The 22,565-nt window shown below is 41.2% G+C and overlaps 1 protein-coding gene across 1 annotated transcript in view; it reads right to left on the reverse strand.

Annotated features, from left to right (window-relative positions):
* Positions 1 to 1,918: 1,918 nt before the first annotated feature.
* The window catches only part of MTRR (5-methyltetrahydrofolate-homocysteine methyltransferase reductase), a 37,211-nt gene continuing 16,564 nt past the window's right edge, over positions 1,919 to 22,565 (reverse strand). The window contains exons 10-16 of the mRNA XM_053467460.1: positions 18,335 to 18,515; positions 17,481 to 17,523; positions 16,379 to 16,535; positions 12,852 to 12,970; positions 11,080 to 11,172; positions 10,434 to 10,616; positions 1,919 to 2,124 (exon numbers count right to left, since the gene is read on the reverse strand). Coding sequence (XP_053323435.1) covers positions 1,980 to 2,124; positions 10,434 to 10,616; positions 11,080 to 11,172; positions 12,852 to 12,970; positions 16,379 to 16,535; positions 17,481 to 17,523; positions 18,335 to 18,515 — 921 coding nt within the window. The 3' untranslated portion in view covers positions 1,919 to 1,979. The remainder of the gene's footprint in view (positions 2,125 to 10,433; positions 10,617 to 11,079; positions 11,173 to 12,851; positions 12,971 to 16,378; positions 16,536 to 17,480; positions 17,524 to 18,334; positions 18,516 to 22,565) is intronic.

The following is a 22,565-nucleotide window of genomic DNA, read 5'->3' on the forward strand; positions in this document are numbered from 1 at the left end:
GTATGATGTATTTTTTGTTATTTTTTTGGGGGGAGTACTGGAGGTACTCCCAATCCCATCACATAAAATTCTATTTTAGACTATCTGCCTCACACTGATGTTATCTTTATCCAGTACACATGGATGATGAGGAGTTAAGATTCTATTTTATTTATTTCCATAAAAAAGCACAAAATCCTCAGCATCAGAACCATGACGTTCTTAATCCGGACCTGCCTATTTCATAACGGCATGGAATGTCATGAAGAAGATGGAAGGGATTTAACGCCACTTTTACCCACCAATTGTTTTTTTTTGTTTTTTTAAAATAATGTAAACATTAATAGGGTCTGTGCAGTGTACCTGATAACACCAAGAATCTAAAACACAGACCACATTAGCACACAAAACAAATCAGAACAAAGGCCAAGTAAATACTCCTGAAACATTTTCTGTCAGATAAAATTAACATTTGTAAATAGTCATATTTTGAAGTGTACTAAAAGGTGTATACATACCATAGGCTGAGGTACCATGCATTACAAAACCAGCTGCATATTAGTTTTAGCTCTGGGAGTGTTGTGTTGTGTGCCTTAATGTTTTCATGTAGGAGCTATGCAGGACACACGTACAAATGAACATCACACACATTTAGCCTTGCTCACCTGCATACAAGGGTGTGGGAATTGTATAACATTCATGTTGCCCACCCCTTGTTTTTAATCCATTTTATACAATCTACAATGATATACTATGCGACCAGTTAAGTTAAAAGATGCACTACTATCACAAATGTATTAGTACAAACACCTCCCATGTCATGTGGGAACTGGGGCAGCTTCTCCTTAATACCATCACTTAGCTTATAAAAGGTGAAATCAATAATCGCTTCAGGCCTTTCTAATGTCTAGATTCCGTTATCTAGAAACTGTATATCAGAATACCTGAACTATGAAACCGAGTTGTATCTTAATTACACAAGTTGAGTTTACACATAACACTAGTTGTATCACTGGAAGGATAGATAACTCCAATGTACCTTTCTATACTAGTCAGACGTGTGTATGGGATCAACGGAGAACATATACATGTGTATTCCACAACTATTAAAGTGCGCCTGTTACTAAGGTAATAATAATTGTTGTTTGATTTATAGATGTATATGACCGACAATAACCGCTGCTTACACTAAATATGCAACAATAACAACCTTTATTCTCATATCTTGCTTTACTAGGTACTGAAGTATGGAATCAGTAAAGTGCTAGTGAACACTGACCTGACTTAACATAATAACAGGCTGCGATTTTATTACCATATATATCCATATATTTACACACACGTTGGCCATGAAATGACAACAAAAATGATTTATTGAAATCAAACCATTTTAAGTTAGCACTACATAGATTCCTTATAAATTAAGAATCCTATTATGGGAGAACCACCATAGCAACCTTTGCTTACAAATTAATGCCACAGCATATAGACAGGAATTATTTTATATTTCATGACAGATTTCACTGATACATTGATGACCACCGGCTCTCGCAGGCTAAAGGAAAGAAAACCCCCCACAAAAATAAATAAAACTAAATGGTTCGTACATACCAGATTTTTTTTTCTTTCACATGAACAATTCTCTTCAATGAAGTACATAATTTCATAAAATTTCTATAAAGTCGCACTGATATTTCTGTGTTTCAAAAGTTAAAATATAGTATGTAAAATTCTTAGCAGCTATGCACTATAGAAGTTTTTGGTTATTTTAACATGAGATTGAACTTCTAATTGCAGAAAAATATTATCTTGACTGATTCAGAATGGAATAAAATATGTTTCTGGAAAAGGAAAATGTAAAATGTACTGTAGGGTACAGGCAGATTTTTTTAACACACAGCTTTGCATTCCACAAAACAAACAAACAAACAAAAAAAACAAAAGAGAATGCTCTTGCAATTTTCATCAGTCATTTGATGATGTAGATTTTATGTAAAAAATCATCTCCAGACATCCTGCAAGTATTGTTTCCGATCTCTAAATACAGCAAGCGTTTTTAATGCTTCTAATTTGTCCACTCCAAGCTCCATACATATTATATCAGCTAAGGCATCATTCACGTCTTTGACCATATTTTTGGCATCTCTGCAAGGAAAAATACATATTATGTATATATATACAGATTTTAGAACATATCATTCAGCGTTAGGCGACGAAAATTATTACATAACTTATTGAAATGGTCTAGTTCAACAAGTAATAACTGAATTAAGTCACAATGATAAAGTTATACAAGAATAAAATAAATGAAACAATACAGTTAGAAGCAAAATATACTAAATATTAGGGCTGCAACAACTAATCGATAAAATCGATAATGAAATTCGTTGGCAACGAATTTCATTATCGATTAGTTGAATCGATTATTATCGATTATAAAATGAGGGTTTTTTCAGAGCAAACGCTCTGAAAAATCCCCCTCATTATATAATCCGTTTAGTCTGACTCACCGTCTCACAGCAGCAGCTCCTACTTACTCCCCCTCCCTGTAATCACTGTGACAACTGGCCCCGCCCCTTCCTTCTCCAGGCCAGAACCACATGGCTGTGACACTCATCTAACTGTAAGTATATGTATATATATATATGTATATATATATGTATATAATGTGTATATATATATATATATATAATGTGTATGTGTGTGTATATATATATATATGTGTGTATATGTATATATATATGTGTATTTTGCTCACTGTAAGGGGCTTGCATTTTCTAAGTGACTTGCTTTCTGTAAGTGACCAGTTTGTGCACCACAGCAGCGGCAGAGAAGTGGTATTATAAGTATACCAACAGTGGGTTTGTATCTCAACCAGCAACAAGAGGGTTGAAGGGTTTGTGGTAAAAAAACAAAAAAAAAAAAATCAAAAAAAAAAACTGTGTTTTGCATTAACTGTTTGGTTTTTTTTTTCTCTCCCATTTTCTATAGTGTAATTAGTTAAGGGTGGGGTTTATAATCAATTAACTGTGTTGCTCTGTATATAAGGAAGTGGTTAAACTCACAGAGCTTGCTCACTGTAAGGGGCTTGCATTTTCTAAGTGACTTGCTTTCTGTAAGTGACCAGTTTGTGCACCACAGCAGCGGCAGAGAAGTGGTATTATAAGTATACCAACAGTGGGTTTGTATCTCAACCAGCAACAAGAGGGTTGAAGGGTTTGTGGTAAAAAAACAAAAAAAAAAGCTGTTTTGCATTAACTGTTTGGTTTTTTTTCTCTCCCATTTTCTATAGTGTAATTAGTTAAGGGTGGGGTTTATAATCAATTAACTGTGTTGCTCTGTATATAAGGAAGTGGTTAAATTCACAGCTTGCTCACTGTAAGGGGCTTGCATTTTCTAAGTGACTTGCTTTCTGTAAGTGACCAGTTTGTGCACCACAGCACTTAGTGCAACACAAGAGTGCAAGAGCAAGGAGGGTAAGTGACATAAAGCAACTGTTTAAATTCTATACTCGCGTCTCTTTATAAAGAATGAGCAAGCTTGGAGATTTCACTCAGTGCACATCATGCCATATGTATGCATGCTTGGAACAGCAGTTCCTGGGTCCATATCGCTGTGGTAAGTGTGATCAATTGGTCTCTCTGGAAGCTGAGGTTGGTGCTCTTAAGAGGCACATTGAAACACTGAGAGAGATTGACAACCTTGAGAGGAGTCTGTTGCTCACTGAGCAAAGTTTAGATGGGGCCCCTAGCAATGAGGGAGGAGATCAGTCAGAAGGTAGTCAGGCACATAGCTGGGTGACAGTAAGACGTGGTTGCAGTGGGGAAGGGAAGAGGAAGAGGCAAGCCAGCCCAGAGTCTCTCCCTCCCAACAAATTTGCCCTTTTAAGTGAGCATGTTGGGGAGGCAGACTCAGAGGTAGGCTTTGCGGAAAAAGCTGTTCTCCCTAACAGCCGGGAGAGCAGCTCATCCAAGGTGCAGGGGATCCGAAAGGAAGGAAAGCCCAGGCAGGTTGTGGTGGTAGGGGATTCAATAATCAGGAAAACAGACAGGGTAATCTGTAGCTCTGATCGCAGCAACCGAATGGTTTGCTGTCTCCCGGGTGCCCGGGTTCGGCATGTTGCGGACAGAGTGGATAGATTATTGGGAGGGGCTGGTGAGGATCCAGCTGTCTTGGTGCACATTGGCACCAATGACATAGTAAGAGGAAGATGGAGTGTCCTAAAAGATAATTTTAGGGACTTGGGTAGTAAGATTAAGAAAAGGACCTCCAAGGTAGTATTCTCAGAGATACTACCTGTGCCATGCGCTACACCAGAAAGGCAGCGGGAGATTAGGCAGCTAAATGCATGGCTGAAGTCTTGGTGTAAGAAGGAGGGCTTTGGGTTCTTAGAGCACTGGGCTGATTTTGCTTTGGGGTACAATCTCTATAGTCGTGATGGATTGCACCTAAATGCAAGAGGGTCCAATGTGCTTGGGGAGAGAATGGTTAGACGGTTGGAGGAGATTTTAAACTAGGAATGGGGGGGGAGGGAATAAATACCGGGTTAGACAGTATAGAAAGGGAAGGCGATTTACTTAGTAACCAGGTGGGTGGATCTGGGGGCTTGGTCTATAAAGATAATAGGGAGAAGCATATGTTTTGCCCCCCAAAGCAAGGACAGAAAGTGATTGCAGCATCGGTGTTAAATGACAAGCTGAAGGTCATGTCTACAAATGCTCGCAGTTTAGGGAATAAGATCCATGAACTTGTAACAGTTGTGGCAACTGAGAATGTTGATATAGTGGCTGTTACTGAGACATGGTATAATGAGAAAAATGACTGGGACATATCAATACCGGGGTACTCTTTATATAGAAAAGATAGAAAGGGCAGGAAAGGGGGAGGGGTGGCCCTATATGTGAAAAATAACATAAAATCTAACTTAATACAAGTTGGTGAAGAGAACTTAGAGTCGGTTTGGGTTACAGTACAATTTGGCAAAAGTAAAGTAACTCGCATAGGTGTGATTTATAGACCCCCAGGACAAGTAGAAGAACTCGATAATCTACTAGTGGAGGAAATAGCTAAAATGACAGTGAAGGGGGATGTTATAATCATGGGTGACTTTAATCTCCCTGATGTGAACTGGAAAACGAAAGTAGCTGGTTGTACCAGGAGTGCGGATATTCTAAACTCCTTACTGGGATTATCTTTAAAACAGGTGGTTGAGGAACCAACTCGTAAGGAGGCCACATTGGATTTAGTGTTCACAAATGGAGATTTGTTAACAGATATTTCTGTAGGTGAAAGTTTGGGATCTAGTGATCATCAGTCTGTGTGGTTTAATATACGAACAGTGACTGAGTCACACCACAAAAAAACAAAAGTTTTAGATTTTAGAAAAGCTGACTTTTCTAAAATGAGAAAATGTATAGAGGAGTCATTATCAGACTGGCACAATTTAAATGGTGTTCAGGAGAAATGGGATTTTGTAAAGGCTGTTTTATCGAAGATAACAGAAAATTGTATTAGGTTGGTCAGTAAGAGTAAAAAATTAAGGAAACCGCTGTGGTACTCTGCAGAAGTGGCCAAAATCGTAAAAGACAAGAAGTTAGCCTTTAGTAGATACAAAAATACCCAAAGTGAGGAAGATAGACAGATCTATAAAATTAGGCAGAAAGAGGCAAAGAAAGTTATAAAAACTGCCAAATCACAGGCAGAAGAGCGAATTGCCCTATCAGTAAAAAATGGAGATAAAACATTTTTTAGATATATAAATGAGAAAAGGAAAGTTAAACAAGGATTAGTTAGACTAAAAACAAAAGGCATATATGTAGAAGAGGATAAAGGTTTAGCTGACTGCCTCAACGAATATTTCTGTTCAGTTTTTACAGATGAGAATGATGGAATGGGACCTCAGTTGGGAAAAAAGACTGAATCATTTGAAATATGTGAGTTTATCGAGGCGGAGGTTTTACTTCAGTTGTCTAAGGTAAAGACAAATAAGTCGATGGGGCCTGATGGGATACACCCCAAGTTATTAAAAGAGCTTGGGGGTGTACTAGCAAAACCGTTAACTGATATATTTAACGAATCATTGGTAACGGGAGTTGTCCCTGGGGATTGGAAAGTAGCGAATGTTGTGCCTATACACAAAAAAGGCAGTAGGGAGGAGTCGGGCAACTACAGGCCAGTTAGTCTTACATCTGTAGTGGGAAAATTAATGGAAACAATGTTAAAGGAAAGGATTGTTGAACATCTGAAGTCACATGGCTTTCAAGATCAAAAACAACATGGGTTTTCCTCAGGAAGATCTTGCCAAACAAATCTTATTGATTTTTTTGATTGGGTGACTAAAGTAATTGATCAAGGTGGTGCAGTAGACATTGCGTATCTGGATTTCAGTAAGGCCTTTGACACTGTCCCACATAGAAGACTTATAAATAAACTGCAATCTCTGGGTTTAGATCCCAATGTTGTTGAATGGATTAAGGAGTGGCTGAGTGACAGAAAACAGAGGGTTGTAGTCAATGGCGTATATTCAGAACAAGGTCTTGTTACCAGTGGGATACCTCAGGGATCTGTACTTGGACCCATTCTCTTTAATATTTTCATTAGTGATATTGCAGATGGTGTTGATGGAAAGGTATGTTTATTTGCCGACGACACAAAAATTTGCAACAGGGTTGATGTTCCTGGAGGAAGAAGCCAAATGGCAAACGATCTAGGTAAGCTGGAAAAATGGTCAGAGCTGTGGCAATTGGCATTTAACGTGGATAAATGCAAAGTAATGCACCTGGGGCATAAAAACCCAAGGGCAGAGTATAGACTATTTGGTACTGTCCTAACCTCAACGTGTGAGGAAAGGGATTTAGGGGTAATTATTTCTGAGGATTTAAAGGTAGGTAGACAATGCAGTAGAGCAGCAGGTAATGCTAGCAGAATGCTTGGTTGTATAGCGAGAGGTATTAGCAGTAGAAAGAGGGAAGTGCTCATGCCGCTGTACAGATCACTGGTGAGACCTCACTTGGAGTATTGTGTACAGTACTGGAGACCATATCTCCAGAAGGATATAGATATGTTGGAGAAAGTGCAGAGAAGGGCTACTAAAATGGTTTATGGATTACAAAATAAACCTTACCAGGACAGGTTAAAGGATCTTAACCTATATAGCCTGGAAAAAAGACGGGACAGGGGGGATATGATAGAAACATTTAAATACTTAAAGGGAATCAACAAAGTAAAGGAAGAAAGTTTATTTAAAAGAAGAAATAAAACCACAACAAGAGGACACAAGCATAAACTAGAGGGGCAAAGGTTTAATGGTAACATCAGAAAATATTACTTTACGGAAAGGGTAGTGGACGCATGGAATAGCCTCCCAGTGGAAGTGGTAGATGTTAATACAGTAAAGTCATTTAAGCAAGCATGGGATAGGCATAATGCCAAGCTAGATATAGGATAAGGGCAAGTACTAAAGGAGAGTACTCAGAGGTTGGGCAGACTGGATGGGCCTTCTGGCTCTTATCTGCCGTCACTTTCTATGTTTCTATGTTTCTATATATATATATATATATATATATATATATATATATATATATATATATATGTGTATGTAATATACCGTATTTGCTCGATTATAAGACGAGGTTTTTTCCAGAGCAAATGCTCTGAAAAATACCCCTCGTCTTATAATCGGGGTCGTCTTCTAATCAGACCCCAAAAAAATGCTGGCGCCATGCTGCTTACCGGTCGCGAGCAGCGTCTCTTCTGTTAGAAGCAGGGCAGGAAGCTTGCAGCGTCCTCACAGAACTCTATCTCCCCCCTCCCTCCTCTGAGGGCGGGGCCAGAGAAGTTGCTACAGCCGGTCCCCTGCAGAAGTCTGCGAGTGGGAGATCTGCAGTTCAGGTGAGGGGGTGGGGGAGGGTTTTTGAGTATGTGTGAAGTGTGTGTGATTAAGGGAATGAATGAGTATTTAAATGTTTGTGAATGAGTGTGAGTGTGTGTGTGATAGCATGGATGTGTAAGGGGGGTGGGGGTTGTAGCATGGCATATGGAGGCTGTAATCCCACTGCTATCATCCCCAGGTTCCAGCATGTACTGGCTGCCTTGGCTTGATAGGAGTGTGATTGCTGTTAGCAGTTTGATATATATATATATATCAAACTGCTAACAGCAATCACACTCCTATCAAGCCAAGGCAGCCAGTACATGCTGGGTTAAAAGGCATATCATGGGGCTGAGTGGCATATAGGGGGTTAAAATGCATTTCTGGACCTCCAGAAATGCATTTTAACCCCCTATATGCCACTCAGCCCCATGATATGCCTGTATACCTCCAGAAATGCTTTATACCCCCCTATATGCCACTCAGCCCCATGATATGCCTTTTAACCCCCTATATGCCAGAGTGGCATACAGGGGTATAAGGCATATCATGGGGCAGAGTGGCAAATAGGGGGGTATAAAGCATTTCTGGGGGCAGAGTGGCATAACTGGGGGGGCAGGTTGGCAAATAAAAGGAAATTTAAAAAATATATTTTTCTCAATCATAGCTTTTATTAAACATGAAAATAATTTACATTAATTAATATTTACTGGTAAAACTTTTTCCCTATAGGGTAGTCTTATATTCAGGCTTTTTGTTTTTTTCCTAAATTAATATTTTGATTTTGGGGGGTCGTCTTATAATCGGGGTCGTCTTATAATCGAGCAAATACGGTATATATATATATTTGGGCTACTGAAAGTTAGGGGAGGTGGGGGTTAATTTAGGGGCAGTTATGGTTAGTGGGTTGTTTAGGGTTAATTTAGGGGCAGTTATGTTAATAGGGTGTTTAGGGTTAATTTAGGGGCAGTTATGTTAATAGGGTGTTTAGGGTTAATTTAGGAGCAGCTGTGGTTAATGGGGTGTTTGGGGTTAATTTGAGGCAGTTGTGGTTAATGGTGTGTTTAGGGTTAATTTAGGGGATGCTGTGGTTGATGGGGTCTTTAGGGTTAATTTAGGGGATGCTGTGGTTAAGGGGGTGTTAAGGGTTAATTTAGGGGCAGTTATGGTTAATGGGGAGTTTAGGGTTAATTTAGGGGAATCTAAATCCTGGGGGCAGTGAAGTGACATATCTGGGGGTATAAGGCATATACATTATATAAGGCATATGTGGGGAGGGCAGTGTGGCATGTCTGGGGAGGACGGAGTGGTGTATCAGGGTGTATAAGGCATATCTGGGGGTAGAGAAGTGGCATGTCTGGGAGGCAGGGTGGCATGTCTGGGGAGGATGGAGTGGGGTATCAGGGGATATAAGGCGTATCAGGCACAGTGGCAGATGTGGGAGGCAGCGTGGAGTGGCAGATGTGGGAGGCAGCGTGGAGTGGCAGATGTGGGAGGCAGCGTGGCATATGTGGGAGGCATTGTGGAGTGGCAGATGTGGGAGGCAGCATGGCGTGGCATATGTGGGGAGGGCAGGGTGGCATGTCTGGGGAGGATGGAGTGGTGTTTCAGGGGGTATAAGGCGTATCAGGCACAGTGGCATGTGGGGGGTAGAGTGGAGTGGCAGATGTGGGAGGCAGCGTGGTGTGGCAGATGTGGGAGGCAGCGTGGCGTGGCAGATGTGGGAGGTGGCGTGGCAGATGTGGGAGGCAGCGTGGTGTGGTATATGTGGGAGGCAGCGTGGTGTGGCAGATGTGGGAGGCAGCGTGGAGTGGCAGATGTGGGAGGCAGCGTGGAGTGGCAGATGTGGGAGGCAGCGTGGTGTGGTATATGTGGGAGGCAGCGTGGTGTGGCAGATGTGGGAGGCAGCGTGGTGTGGCAGATGTGGGAGGCAGCGTGGAGTGGCAGATGTGGGAGGCAGCGTGGAGTGGCAGATGTGGGAGGCAGCGTGGAGTGGCAGATGTGGGAGGCAGCGTGGAGTGGCAGAGGTGGGAGGCAGCGTGGAGTGGCAGAGGTGGGAGGCAGCGTGGAGTGGCAGAGGTGGGAGGCAGCGTGGTGTGGTATATGTGGGAGGCAGCGTGGAGTGCTGTGGTAGGCAGCGTGGCATATGTGGGGGGGCAGCATGGCATGTCTGGGAGGCAGTGTAGCAAGCCTGGGCTCAAATGTGCATATATTGGGGGGCTGGTTGGGAAATAAAGACAAGAAATGTATAATCAAAGTTTTTTTATTCTGCTGTTTGTATTTAACATCATTTGTTTAGTAAATTATTTTAAATAAATGAAAAATTTACATTCATTTTTTTTATCCGATTAATCGATTAATCGAAAAAATAATCGGCCAACTAATCGATTATTAAAATAATCGTTAGTTGCAGCCCTACTAAATATACACTACTTCAGTAACACATTGGTCACCTAGTTTAAAGAAACAGAGGTAATATAGTATTGATGGATTTAAAAAGATGAACATGTTGAACCAGAAGGCATTGAATGAAAGATTATGAATTCCAAAATACCACTGACTTAGTGATGAATGAAAAACTCACCCACACACATAAAAACATCCATTTTCTTTGGTCAATATTCTAGCTACATCTTGAGAACACATCTTTAGAAAGTCTTGAACATATCTTGGTGCTACTACATCAGAGCTCTCTGTTGACTCTCTAGAGAAACATACTTTCAGGTGAGTTAATACGCCGCTTTCAACAAACTGGTTTAGCTCTTCTCTGCCAAGAAAAAATATTTTTTGAAAGTATGTCAATAATTTCATCACATACATCATATTTATAACTGCACAACTAAATTCTTGTTTCTGTAAAGTGGAGCCTTTAAGAAACTTCTATAGCCACCCCCTCATTTTAAATACTCCAACTATGATATATCACTGATCAATCTACATGCATCTCAAGAATTATTACCATTTAAAAGTTTATGAAATCCAGTATTCTATGGAAATTCATTCGACAGTGGATTAATCTCATAGAATAACAACAGCTGTTTTTTTCATTGTCCACCTGTTATCGGAGGACCAGACTACTAAAAAAAACAGTGTGTACAGAGGCAAAGAAATCCTCTAGATTCAAATGATTTAAGTTAGAACAAAGAACAAAAAGAGGCAGCAGCACCTTAGAACTAAGACACAAAAAAATAAAATAACTTGAAAAATCCTGATGTGGTATTTGAAATTACCTGAATAAATAGTCTTTGTCGCGGTGACGACAACCAAAAAATAGCCACGTTTCACCAAACTTTGACTCCTCGTTTATTTTCTTAAGCATTAATCTGAAAGTGAAAGAAAAAAAAAAATCTAAGGATCACAGAAATGTGAAACCAAGTATATTTACACTCAAAAAAATCCATGTAATATTATAGAAGAAACAAACATCATGTATGTATAGAGTCAACAAGGTCCCACTTATTCAGCTCCTTGATAAGCAATATATCCATGTACAATTATATAGGACTCACCAAAACTGGGGTACTTTGGCATAGTGGTTGGCTAAGCAATATATGGCAATATAATGTGATGGAATCCCCAATATTTATGCCTTTGCAAATAGTTTTTTTGAATGGTATTTGATGGGAATGTGTCAATTTCTTGCTCTGTAACATGTATTGACCTTTATTCTATTACCTGCATATAATTATTCATAAATTTGTAAGTTATCAGTTTGCATTGATTAATAAAGTAATGAACAAACATCATTCCATGCTTAATAATAAAATCTGAAATTAAAACAGGGACTTTCACCAACTGTTTCTCTAGAGCTATGTACAGTGGATATAAAAAGTCTGCATACCCCTGTTAAAATGTCAGGTTCTTGGGATGTTAAAGAATGAGACAAAGAAATCATTAATGTGACCTATAATGTGAACAATTCAATTGCTAAACAAGCTGAAATCTTTGAGGGGGAAAAAAATAAATAAACTCACAATAACCTGGTTATTGTGCACATCCTTAAACTAATACTTTGCTGTAATAAAATGAAAAGGTGCTTCAACAATCAGTCTTTTTGTGTCGGAAAAGTGCTCCAAATCTGTCAGATTCTGAGGACATCTCCTGTGCACAGCACTCTTCAGATCACCCCACAGATGTTCAATTGGATGCCCAGTGGCATCTCCAGCTTTCATATTTAGGGTTGGGGGGGCAGCTTCTGAAGTAAAGACCTTGATTCAAATATGATTTAAAAATAGCCGCTGAACTGGCAGTTATTTTTCATTCTTTAATATTAGACCCTGCTGCCAATATATATTAATATTAGACCATGTTGCCAATATATTTAATAGTGAAAAAACTGGACCCTACCCAAGCATTTCCTTGGGCCCCGCTCCACACTCCCTAGCATGCAATCACTTGCTCCGCTACCACACCAAAAAAAAAAAAATTGCCACACTGACTGCACATTAGAGGAAGACTGTGAGAGTCAGTACAGTCTTCCCTCCATCTGACCGCACCGTGACATTGAGAGGTCCTCTCAAACACCTGGTGTTTCCAGAAACAAAGAGAACGGTTTTTGACTATTATCCTGGCTGAGTTTTCTGCTTTCTTCATATTCATGATTGAGGGCGATACATTTGTATCCAGCGAATACCTACTCCTCTGTTTCCCCTGTCTCTCTCATTGAGAGCTTTTTGAATATTTATTGTTGTTACCTACAGAGTGGAGTTCACATTTATAAGCAGCTCTGGTGATCCATTACCATATTATTATTATGGATTTGATAGGTGGAGGTAAATTGGAATGGCACAATGTCTGATACTCTGCATGACAACCTGCTAGGAAGATTTTCGTATTCCTGACCCAGTGCACACATATTCCCTATGACTGGCGGCATGGTCACAGGCAGGTTTTGGTTAAAAAAAAACTACAAAGGAAAAAGGGCAAAAAAACTATGTTCAACTATTATTACATAGATTTTAATAGAAAATTACTCAGCACGTTTAGCTTTCATAGTACTTGCCTGTGTTGCAGAAAGGCAATAAATGGTGCAATTCCTGTTCCCGGCCCCACCATCACAACAGGGGCTGATGTTTCGGTTGGCAACTGGAAGGACATGGATGGTCGAGAAAAAATGGATATCTAAAACACATAATAAACAAAATGTTATCTCAAACATAAGTCATGCACATGTACTTTACTACAGTTCACATTTATTTTAGCTACTGACTGATTGCTTTGTCGGATTTTTAGGTTTTATTTTTAGGCTTGTTTTTAAATAAGGTAGTACTCGTAGGGCGCGGAAGTGTCATGTTTTTGAAAAGCAGACAGCATACTACAATTCAATTTAGTTTTTGGACACTTGTCATGCACCTATTTTTACACTTATCTCATTAAAGTTACTGCTTCAGTGTCGCCTACAATGTTTGTTTGTTTGTTTTGTTATTATGTACAATTGTTGAGAAACCTCCCAAAACCTGGTATCTCCAAATTACACAAATAATCCACATGTATAGGTGAATCTGTTTAGAGCTGTCACTGTGATCTTGTAACACATTATGGATAATATGGACATGTTTGAGGTCAGTGTACTTAAGGGCCACTAGTTTATTTTGCTACTAGGCCGCTGCACTACTGTCCCCTTTAGCCTATTCTAGTCTTCTTTAGTCTTTTCTAGGGATGCACCAACATAATCGGTGGCCCCGAAAAGGGCATTATCAGCAAAATGTCGAAATAAAGAAAAAGCTTGCAAAAATAATCATCCGCAGCAGGCAGGCTGCATACCTGTGTGTTGGTCGCACAATTTGCTAGCAGCGTCTCTCGTACCGGTCAGGAAAAGCAGGAACTAAGCGGAGTCATGTGAATGCACATCACATGGCTCTGCTCCCTTCCTTCTACCCCTTGGGGGCGGGACAAGAGAAGTTACTCGCACAGAGTGAGAACAACACAGAGGGAAGCAGCACAGCCTTTGCAGAAGCGTGCCAGTGAGAGATCTGCAGTTCAGGTAATGGGGTGGGTGCATGAGCAAGTATGCGTGATTAAGGGAATGAATATTTGTGAAGGAGTGTGTGTGTTTGATAGCATGGATGTGTAAGTGTCTGGGGGGGGGTGGCTAGGGAGCCTGTAATCACACTCCTATCATGTGTTGGCTCGAATGTAGGCCGCACTTTCCCCCACTTTAAGTCTTTAAAGTGGGGGTGCGGCCTATATTCGGGGTCTTCCAAGGGGGGGGTGCCGGCACGGGAGGTTGTCTAAGCGCATCGTGCGGACAGTCACCGGCTGCGGCGATGCGGGTAAACAGCCTCCCCAAGACTTACCAGAGCAGACTCCCGGGTGTCTTGCGGGGCCAGCGGGGGACATCTACGCAATACGCGTATACAACTTCCGGTTGTATACGCGTATTGCGTAGATGCCCCCCGCCGGCCCCGCAAGACACCCCGGAGTCTCCTCTGGTAAGTCGGGGGGGGGGGCAGAGTGGCAGCATATCTCGGGGGGGGGGAGGAGGAGGACAGTGGCAGCATATCTCAGGGGGGGAGGAGGAGGACAGTGGCAGCATATCTCGGGGGGGAGGAGGAGGACAGTGGCAGCATATCTCGGGGGCAGGAGGACAGTGGCAGCATATCTCGGGGGGGGGCAGTGAGGAAGTTTGGTGATTTTTCTTTAAAAAAAAGCACCAAACTTTTAGGGTGCGACCTATATACGGGGGCGGCCTATATCCGAGCCAATACGGTATATATATATATATATATATATATATATATATATCTATATTTACACACACTGGTTGCCTGGGCATGGTAGGAGTCCGATTGTTGTTTATATAAATTAACAACAAACACACTCCTATCATGCCCAGGCAACCAGTACATGCTACAATGCTTATATATATGCTTATATATTATTTTATATTATATACACACACACAGTTAACACTAACGTTATTGCTTTTTCTTGTCCAATTTTGGTGTATTACTTTTTATTAAAAGTGTGTTTTTTTTGTTTTTGTTTTTTTAAAGGGGGGGCATTTTCGGATTTGGTTTCGGTATTGGCCAAGTGAATCCTGAATTTTCGGTTTCGGGCCAGAATTTTCATTTTGGTGCATCCCTAGCCTCACGGACCAAAACCTCAAACACCTAAAGGCAAACAAACTGATGCTGGAAAAATAATTGCAGATTCTCCTTATTAAGCAAAGGGAAGATCATATACAACACCATTGTGTATTATCTTTAACCCTTCATTTTCTGCGTGCCTACCTTGCCCTATTCTATGTGCTGCTGAACATTGAAATACAGTATGTAGTGTGCTCTGTATATTAAAAAAAAAAAAAAAGACAAAGCTATGCATGTGGGGTATTTCTGCAATCTAGAGATGCAGCTGAATCCATTGTGGTGGGTTTTTCTGCAATTTCACGTAATCTGTGCAAACAATCTTAAATATGGAAAGTTTATTAAAAAAAAAAAAATCATAGGACCCCTAGCCAAACCTGTCGTTTGGCCCCATACATACAGTTGAAGGAAATACGTGAACCCTTTGCAATTACGTAAATATTGGTTATTAGAACTATAGACGAACGCAGTCTACTTAAATTATTAAAACATAATCATAAGATTTCATGTCTTTTAATTAACACACTACGTAAACATGGACAGTGCAGGGTTCATATTTACCAAGGTACTTTAAAACAAACTGTAACTACAAATGTTGCATTCATATGCATAATTAAAGATTGGGGTTGAGGAATATAGAAGCCCCGGTGGAAGTACCGGTCAGCAGGCGCGGAACGTGTCTACGTGCATCGTGCAGACGTTCACTGGCTGCCAGAGCGTAGCGCTGAATGAGACCTGGATCCACCTCTCTGGCAGCCAGCGACGCGCACAGACAACCTCCACTGCTACCCGACACTTCCGCCGGGGCTTCTATGACAGAGCACCAGCCTGACCTTTCGGTGCTCAGTCATAGAAGCCCCGGCGGAAGTGTTGGATAGCAGTGGAGGTTTCTGCACGCATCGCAAGGGGGGGGGGCGGATTGGCAAATAGGGGGAATAAGGCATATCAGGGAAGCAGAGTGGCATACAGGGTGGTATAAGGCATATCTGGGGGCAGAGTGGCATATAGGGGGTATAAGGCATTTCTGGGGCAGAGTAGCAAGCCATGGGGCAGATGTGCATAACTAGGGGGCAGGTTGGCAAAGAAAAGGAAACAAAAAATGCACTTTTCTTAAATATGAAAAGAGATTACATGTGAATTAATATTTACTAATAAAACTTTTTTCTTATAGGGTAGTCTTATACTCGGGGTTTCTTTTTTTCTAAATTATTCAAATTTGGGGAGGGTGTCTTTTAATCGAGCAACAACCATATATAAATTGGTTAAAAATTGATTCATATTAATGGTCATCTCTTGAACAGTCTTAAGCAGGAATTGTAAACAATATATTGAAAACACTGAGATCACAAAAAGCCCTTTGCACAGTAAATATGATGTTTTTAAAAAAAATGTATTCTCTTACCTGTGGAACAAAGCCCCCTTGATCGGACTTGTTATGATCGACTGCTGGCATCTCCTCACGTTTTGCATTGTTAAATGGACTAAGTTCAGAGAGCCAACCAGTGCACACACCTTTCCTTGACACAGTTCTTTCCAAGCAAGATGGTAATTCAACTACGTTAAAAACAAAACGAAGCTTTCCAGGGTAAAATAAGTTGGAGCTGCAACGAAGAAGTAAAGTGGTCACATTTATCACATGGCAGTTACTATTTATTAATCTTATTATACTTTATTTATAAAGCGCTGACAGATTCCACAGCGCTGTACAAAGAAAACTACTCACATACTATGTATGTATACTGTAAAAACAAAAAGCAGCAGTTAACCCTAATGATTTTTAGTGCATCTGTTGTATCTTTAAAAAAAAAAAAACGTCTATCATTATTAACAGAGGATACTAAGGAATAATATAAAAAAAACTTTTTTTTTTTTTTTATAAGGGGACACAAAAACAGATCGCGTGCTTTGCTAATTTGGTAACAAATCTATTGAATTTAATTGAATTTATTGCTATTTCCTTATTGCAAATGCAATGATTGAGCAGAACCCTCCCCTATATACAATTACTGCCAGTCACCTCCAGCGCTGGCTTAGCGAACACTGCAAGCAGTTGTCTGTCCAAACACACAGCTGCAGTTTCAACATCAGGTAAGTGTGTTTTACTTTTTAATTTTTTGGTTTATGAAGACTGCATATTAAAAAGTACTTTAATATGCAACCTTGTTCAATGGGGATATGAGAAACATTAAAAACTGAGAAACTGTCCCTTGAACAAACTGACTAAATCACAGAAAATGTAGGTATTTTCTCAATTCTACTGGGTAAAAGACAGTATTCGAAATACTTAATTATATTTCCTGTGTTTTAAACAAATACATCAAAACAATATATCTTACTGTCAATAAAATATATTAAAAGTATTAGTGCATCATATAGCCTGTAGTTATTAGAACAGGAATGCCTCTCAGTACTTTAGAGGCAAAATCTTTGTTGGTAACATTTGAGAGGGAGTTTATGGTATTCTCCAGGAATCATAAAACCTGTATTTTCTTTGCAGCATTATTTAAAATCGAAAAATAGAGCAATGAATATAAATGTGTTATTACCTGGCAGCCGAATACGGTCTGGCTTGTAATTTAGGAAGGTACTCTAAAGAGAGAGAAAAAATAAAACAAAAATAGCATACATCTGTAGCAAAAGTGTTGGCCAGTACAAATGTACTTTAAAAAAAAAAAATACATGGAAAATGTATTCTATCAGTTTTACATGCAAGGGGGGACTGCTATACTAATGCAAAAAAAGAAAGAAAATTACCTAGGAATTTAGGCAGCTAAGCCATCAAGATGTACAGATTCAAAAGCATGCAGTATACATGTTTCTCCTTAATAGCTGGTGAGGGACAGACGGTCAGCAAAAGCCTCCTGACCCCCATGAGTGTTTGGCTAGTTTGAAGTTCCCAAAATTTCCAACTAAACCTTCAATCTAGCAGTCCTGGTTATTGTACAACTGCACCCCCTGCTTTTTCTCTCTGTTGTATTTAAAAACTGGTAAGTTTCTTAAAGAAACAGCATCTCACATTACAGCCTTTGCAATTGCTGGATCACCCTTTGCATTATGTCAAAGATAAGAAACTATCCATTGGTCAGGAGGAGGGCCATTTGTAGAAAAAGACCTGAGGTTGTTAAGTGGACAAACATGGGTACCACTATGTTTTCCCTTCTAGCAGATGGAAACCGAAGAGATACTGCAGAGGGAGCAGCCAGCGCTGGGGTAGAAAGAACTCGGCCCTCACTACAGAATTCCATCCCCATGCAAGGTTCTCTTACACTGACAAAACACAAATAAGTGGTAGAAAGTGATACAGTCATAGAAAGACCACTATTTTCACCCATAAATTCATCTTTAAACCCAACCATTTTTTTGTGTTTAGTTGTATTGTACTGGGGTTATCACTACTTGCCTATTAATACACTCAATGGTGGTCTGCAACTTGGAAAAGCAGTTAGAAGGTCTAAAAGGCTGATTGCCTGGTCTCTTATAAACTGGTTATAATCTGAACTGCCTTGTTTACTACATAGTTCCTGCAGTCTGCGCTTCTCAGCCACATTTGTAGTATGCTCTACCAAAGCACGTAAGAAAGCCTGCGAAAACAAACAAAACAAAATATAAATGTACAGGAAAATTAGCATTAAGAAAAAAAAAACATATTTAATACATCTTTGCAAATAAAAAGGTTCTCTCTACAACCTTTCTAGAGTAACCTATAAGCAGGGCCGGCCCTATAATGGGGCAGACTGGGGCAATTGCCCCAGGCGGCACTTTAGAAGGGGCGGCACTTTGCCGCCCCAAGCGCTTTTTTTTTTTTTTGAAGCGGAGGAGAGAGAGAGAGAGAGAGGGGGGCACCGAGTGGTTTTCGCTTACCCGCTCGGCGCCCCTCTCTCTCTCTCTCTCCTCTGCAGCGAGTCTCCCTGTTCGGTCCCGGTGCCGGCTTGTAATGCAGAGCGCCGGAAGTGACGTCAATTTCCGGCGCTCAGCATTACAAGCCGGCACCGTGGCAGAGCAGGGAGACTCGCCGCAGGACTGTTTAAAGGTAAGTACCGGGGGGGGGTCGTAGGTTATGGTGTCGGCGAAGTTTAAAATCCCCCCCCCCGGCGTCGTCGTTTTAAACTTCGCCCCAGGCGGCGTTAAGTCTTCAGCCGGCCCTACCTATAAGGTTTATATTTCTATAAAACACATAATTGTAGCTTTGTTATTTAACACTGTAAGGAAATATGAGTGTAAATGCAGTATAAATTATTTTACCAGAAAAGGATAGTATTTACTATAAACAACTTGTGTCTCTCTGTATAATAACAACACATGAAAGGCTTCAGAATTGTCGGTCACAATGGATGGGGCTGAAGGCGATATCACAATCATAGTGCCGTTATTGCATATGACTGACAATTTCCAGGGTGAGATGTCCAGCATGCGACACAGCGGCTCCTGTCAGAGTGCTCCATGCAGAAAAGATGGTTGAGGTGCAGAAGCAAATTAGGACTTGTGTGTGACAGTAAAGTACGGCGGAAGGGATGTACACTGGAGCACCAGAAACACAAACCCGCTGCCTGACAAGTGACTGACAGCTCACAGCTTTACTGAGACATGTATGGGAATTCCTGGGGTTCGGTGCTCTTAAGGGAGTGGGGAAGATTCCGCTGGCACAGTTGCCAGACCATGGAAAAAACTGCCCTGGAAAAGTTCAAGCTGTTTTGAGGGTAAGAAAAGGTAATAACTAAATAGTGTTTTTGAGGGTTAAAAGCAGCAATTACAGCAACCTTAAGAGGGCTCAAGAAAGCCTTCCAATCTCAGAATGATTAGTTAAAAAAAAAAAAAAAACAGTAATTTTACTCACCGTAAATTCTCTTTTCCCAAGTATAGTGGCAGTACCAGAGGGTTTGCTCTTTCGCCGGGACAAACACTAAAAAGAAAACGAAGGGTTAAACTCCGCCCCCCCCTTACCCTATAACCGCCCGTAGCGGCATGGAGAATCAGTTAACTAACAAGAGGACCAAAGGATGGAAAACAATTATCTGTATTAATACCAAATTGGGAGGGAGATCCGTACTGCCACTATACTTGGGAAAAGAGAATTTACGGTGAGTAAAATTACTGTTTTTCCCGGCGTATAGTGGCAGTACCAGAGGGATGTAGCAAGATCCCCCTCAAAAAAAAGGGGAGGGAGTTAGAGCTTGACTGCGTGAAGGACCTGACGTCCAAACTCAGCCGCTGAAGCAGAGGAAATGTCCAGTCTATAATGTTTGATAAAAGTATTCCATGAGGACCACGTTGCTGCTTTACAAATGTCCTCCGGAGAGACTGAAGACCTGGAAGCCCAGGAGACTGAGACGGCTCTCGTAGAGTGAGCCGTAATTTGAGGAGGAACTGTGGCCCCACAGGAGTCGTATGCCAGACGGATTGTATCTGTGAGCCATCTAGATAACGTAGATTTTGACACTGCTTGCCCTGCAGATCTTCCCTGGAATTGTAGAAACAGGTGGTCAGAGGAACGAAAAGAAGAGGTACGTTCCAAATATATGGTAAGAGCTCTTTTAACATCCAACGAGTGCCATTCATTTTCTTCTGGTGTCGTAGGATCCGGATAAAAAGTAGGCAGGATAATAGGCTGGTTAATATTGACCTGGGATAATACTTTAGGCAGAAATGACGGTCTCGGATACATGACCACTTTATCTTGATGAAAAACTAGAAATTCCTTAGAGGCTGAGAGCGCCTGGAGTTCCCCAATGCGCCGTGCCGACGTGATAGCCACTAAAAACGCTGTCTTTAGGGAGAGTAATTTTAGTGACACTTCCTGGAGAGGTTCAAACGGGGATAAACACAGAGCTTTGAGAACCATGGTAAGATCCCAGGGTGGAAAAAATGATTTAACCGGAGGTCTTTTAATAGTGATGGCCTTAAAAAATCTCCGAATTAAGCGATCTGACGCCAGATCGAGTAGCAGGAAATGACTGAGAGCCGACACTTGACCTTTAAGGGTAGAGACTTTGAGGCCTGCTGTAAATCCCATATGCAAGAAGCGCAAAATGACCGGAACGGACGGAGGAGAAGACTGCAGATCTAGAGACTGACACCATTCCAAAAATTTTCTCCATGTTCTCAGATAAATTCTTGATGTAGACCGTCTTACTGAATTCAAGAGGAGATCAGTCATAATAGGTTCTATCCCTTGATTTTTAAGGATTAGCCTTGCAGCAGCCAGGCCGTCAGTCTGTACATTCGAAGGATGTGAAGGGGAATTCCTTTCGTTTCCAAAACTACTGAGGACAACGGAAGCTCCCAAGAAGCTACTGCTAGCTGGCACAGGTCCGAAAACCAGCTCCGATTCGGCCAAAACGGGAGAACTGCTAGTACTCTTGCCTTGTCCATCTTGACTTTGAGCAAGACTCGGGGAATCATCGCCACTGGAGGAAAGATGTAGGCTAGCCTGAATTGCCACTTGATCCCCAATCCATCCAGAAAGGGCGGGTAATCCATACTGTACAGGGAAGCAAAAAGAGGGACCTTTCGGTTCAGTCGTGTTGCCATAAGATCCACTTCCGGCAAGCCCACTAATGCCAACAAATTTTTGAAATATAGTCGGATGAAGGGACCATTCTGCTTGAGAGCATCTGTTTCTGCTGAGGTCGTCTGCTAGGGCATTGTACTGCCCTCTGATGTGAACCGCTGAGATAGCTTCCAGATGCTTTTGTGCCCATCGCATGATGTCGGTGCATAACGATTGAAGACTGGCTACTCTCGTACCCCCTTGTCTGTTTATATAAGCCACTGTTGTGGCGTTGTCTGATTGAATCTTTACTGATCTGCCTACTATCCATGGCTTGAAGGAGACTAGGGCCCTGAAGACAGCCTGTAGTTCCCGGAAGTTTGAAGATTGACGAGCTTCCTGCGTTGACCACTCTCCTTGTGCCGAGTGAGATTGGAAATGAGCTCCCCAACCAGTCTGGGATGCATCTGTGGTAACTATCAGCCACTGTTTGGGCTGGAATGACAGGCCGCTTGTCAAATTTTTCTTGATCTTCCACCACTCTAGTTGCTGCAACACTTCTTGAGATATCAAAATCTCTTTGTCCAGGTCCTCGTCTTTTCTGGACCAGTGGGACAGGATGTGCCATTGAAGAGGCCTCATTCTTGCCTGCGCCCAGGCTACTGCCGGTATGGTGGAAGTCATAAGTCCCAAAATGCTCATAACCTTTCTGATGGAGCATATGGGATATGCCTGGAGATCCGTGACTTTTAGCCGAATGTGTGTGGCTTTGTCTTTCGGAAGAACAAGACGAAGAGAGTTTGAGTTTACATGAAAACCCAGAAACTTGATCTCTGTTGTTGGAATTAAGTTTGATTTGGCCACATTCAGGAGCCAACCATGGTTTTTTAGCAGATTGATTGTCACTTGAAGATCTATTAAAAGTTGTGCAGCTGATGAGGCTTTTATCAACCAGTCGTCCAGGTAAGGGACCACCGATATCCCCTGTAATCTTAATTCCGCCGCCAAAGGGGTGAGAATCTTGGTAAAGACTCTTGGCGCAGTGGAAAGGCCGAAGGGTAGTGCTTTGAATTGAAAGTGGAGGAGACCTCGGCTTGTGTTCACTGCAAATCTTAAAAATCTTTTTGACTTTACGGCTATAGGC

Source organism: Spea bombifrons, chromosome 5 (assembly GCF_027358695.1).
Source record: "Spea bombifrons isolate aSpeBom1 chromosome 5, aSpeBom1.2.pri, whole genome shotgun sequence".
Taxonomy (NCBI): Eukaryota; Metazoa; Chordata; class Amphibia; order Anura; family Pelobatidae; genus Spea; species Spea bombifrons.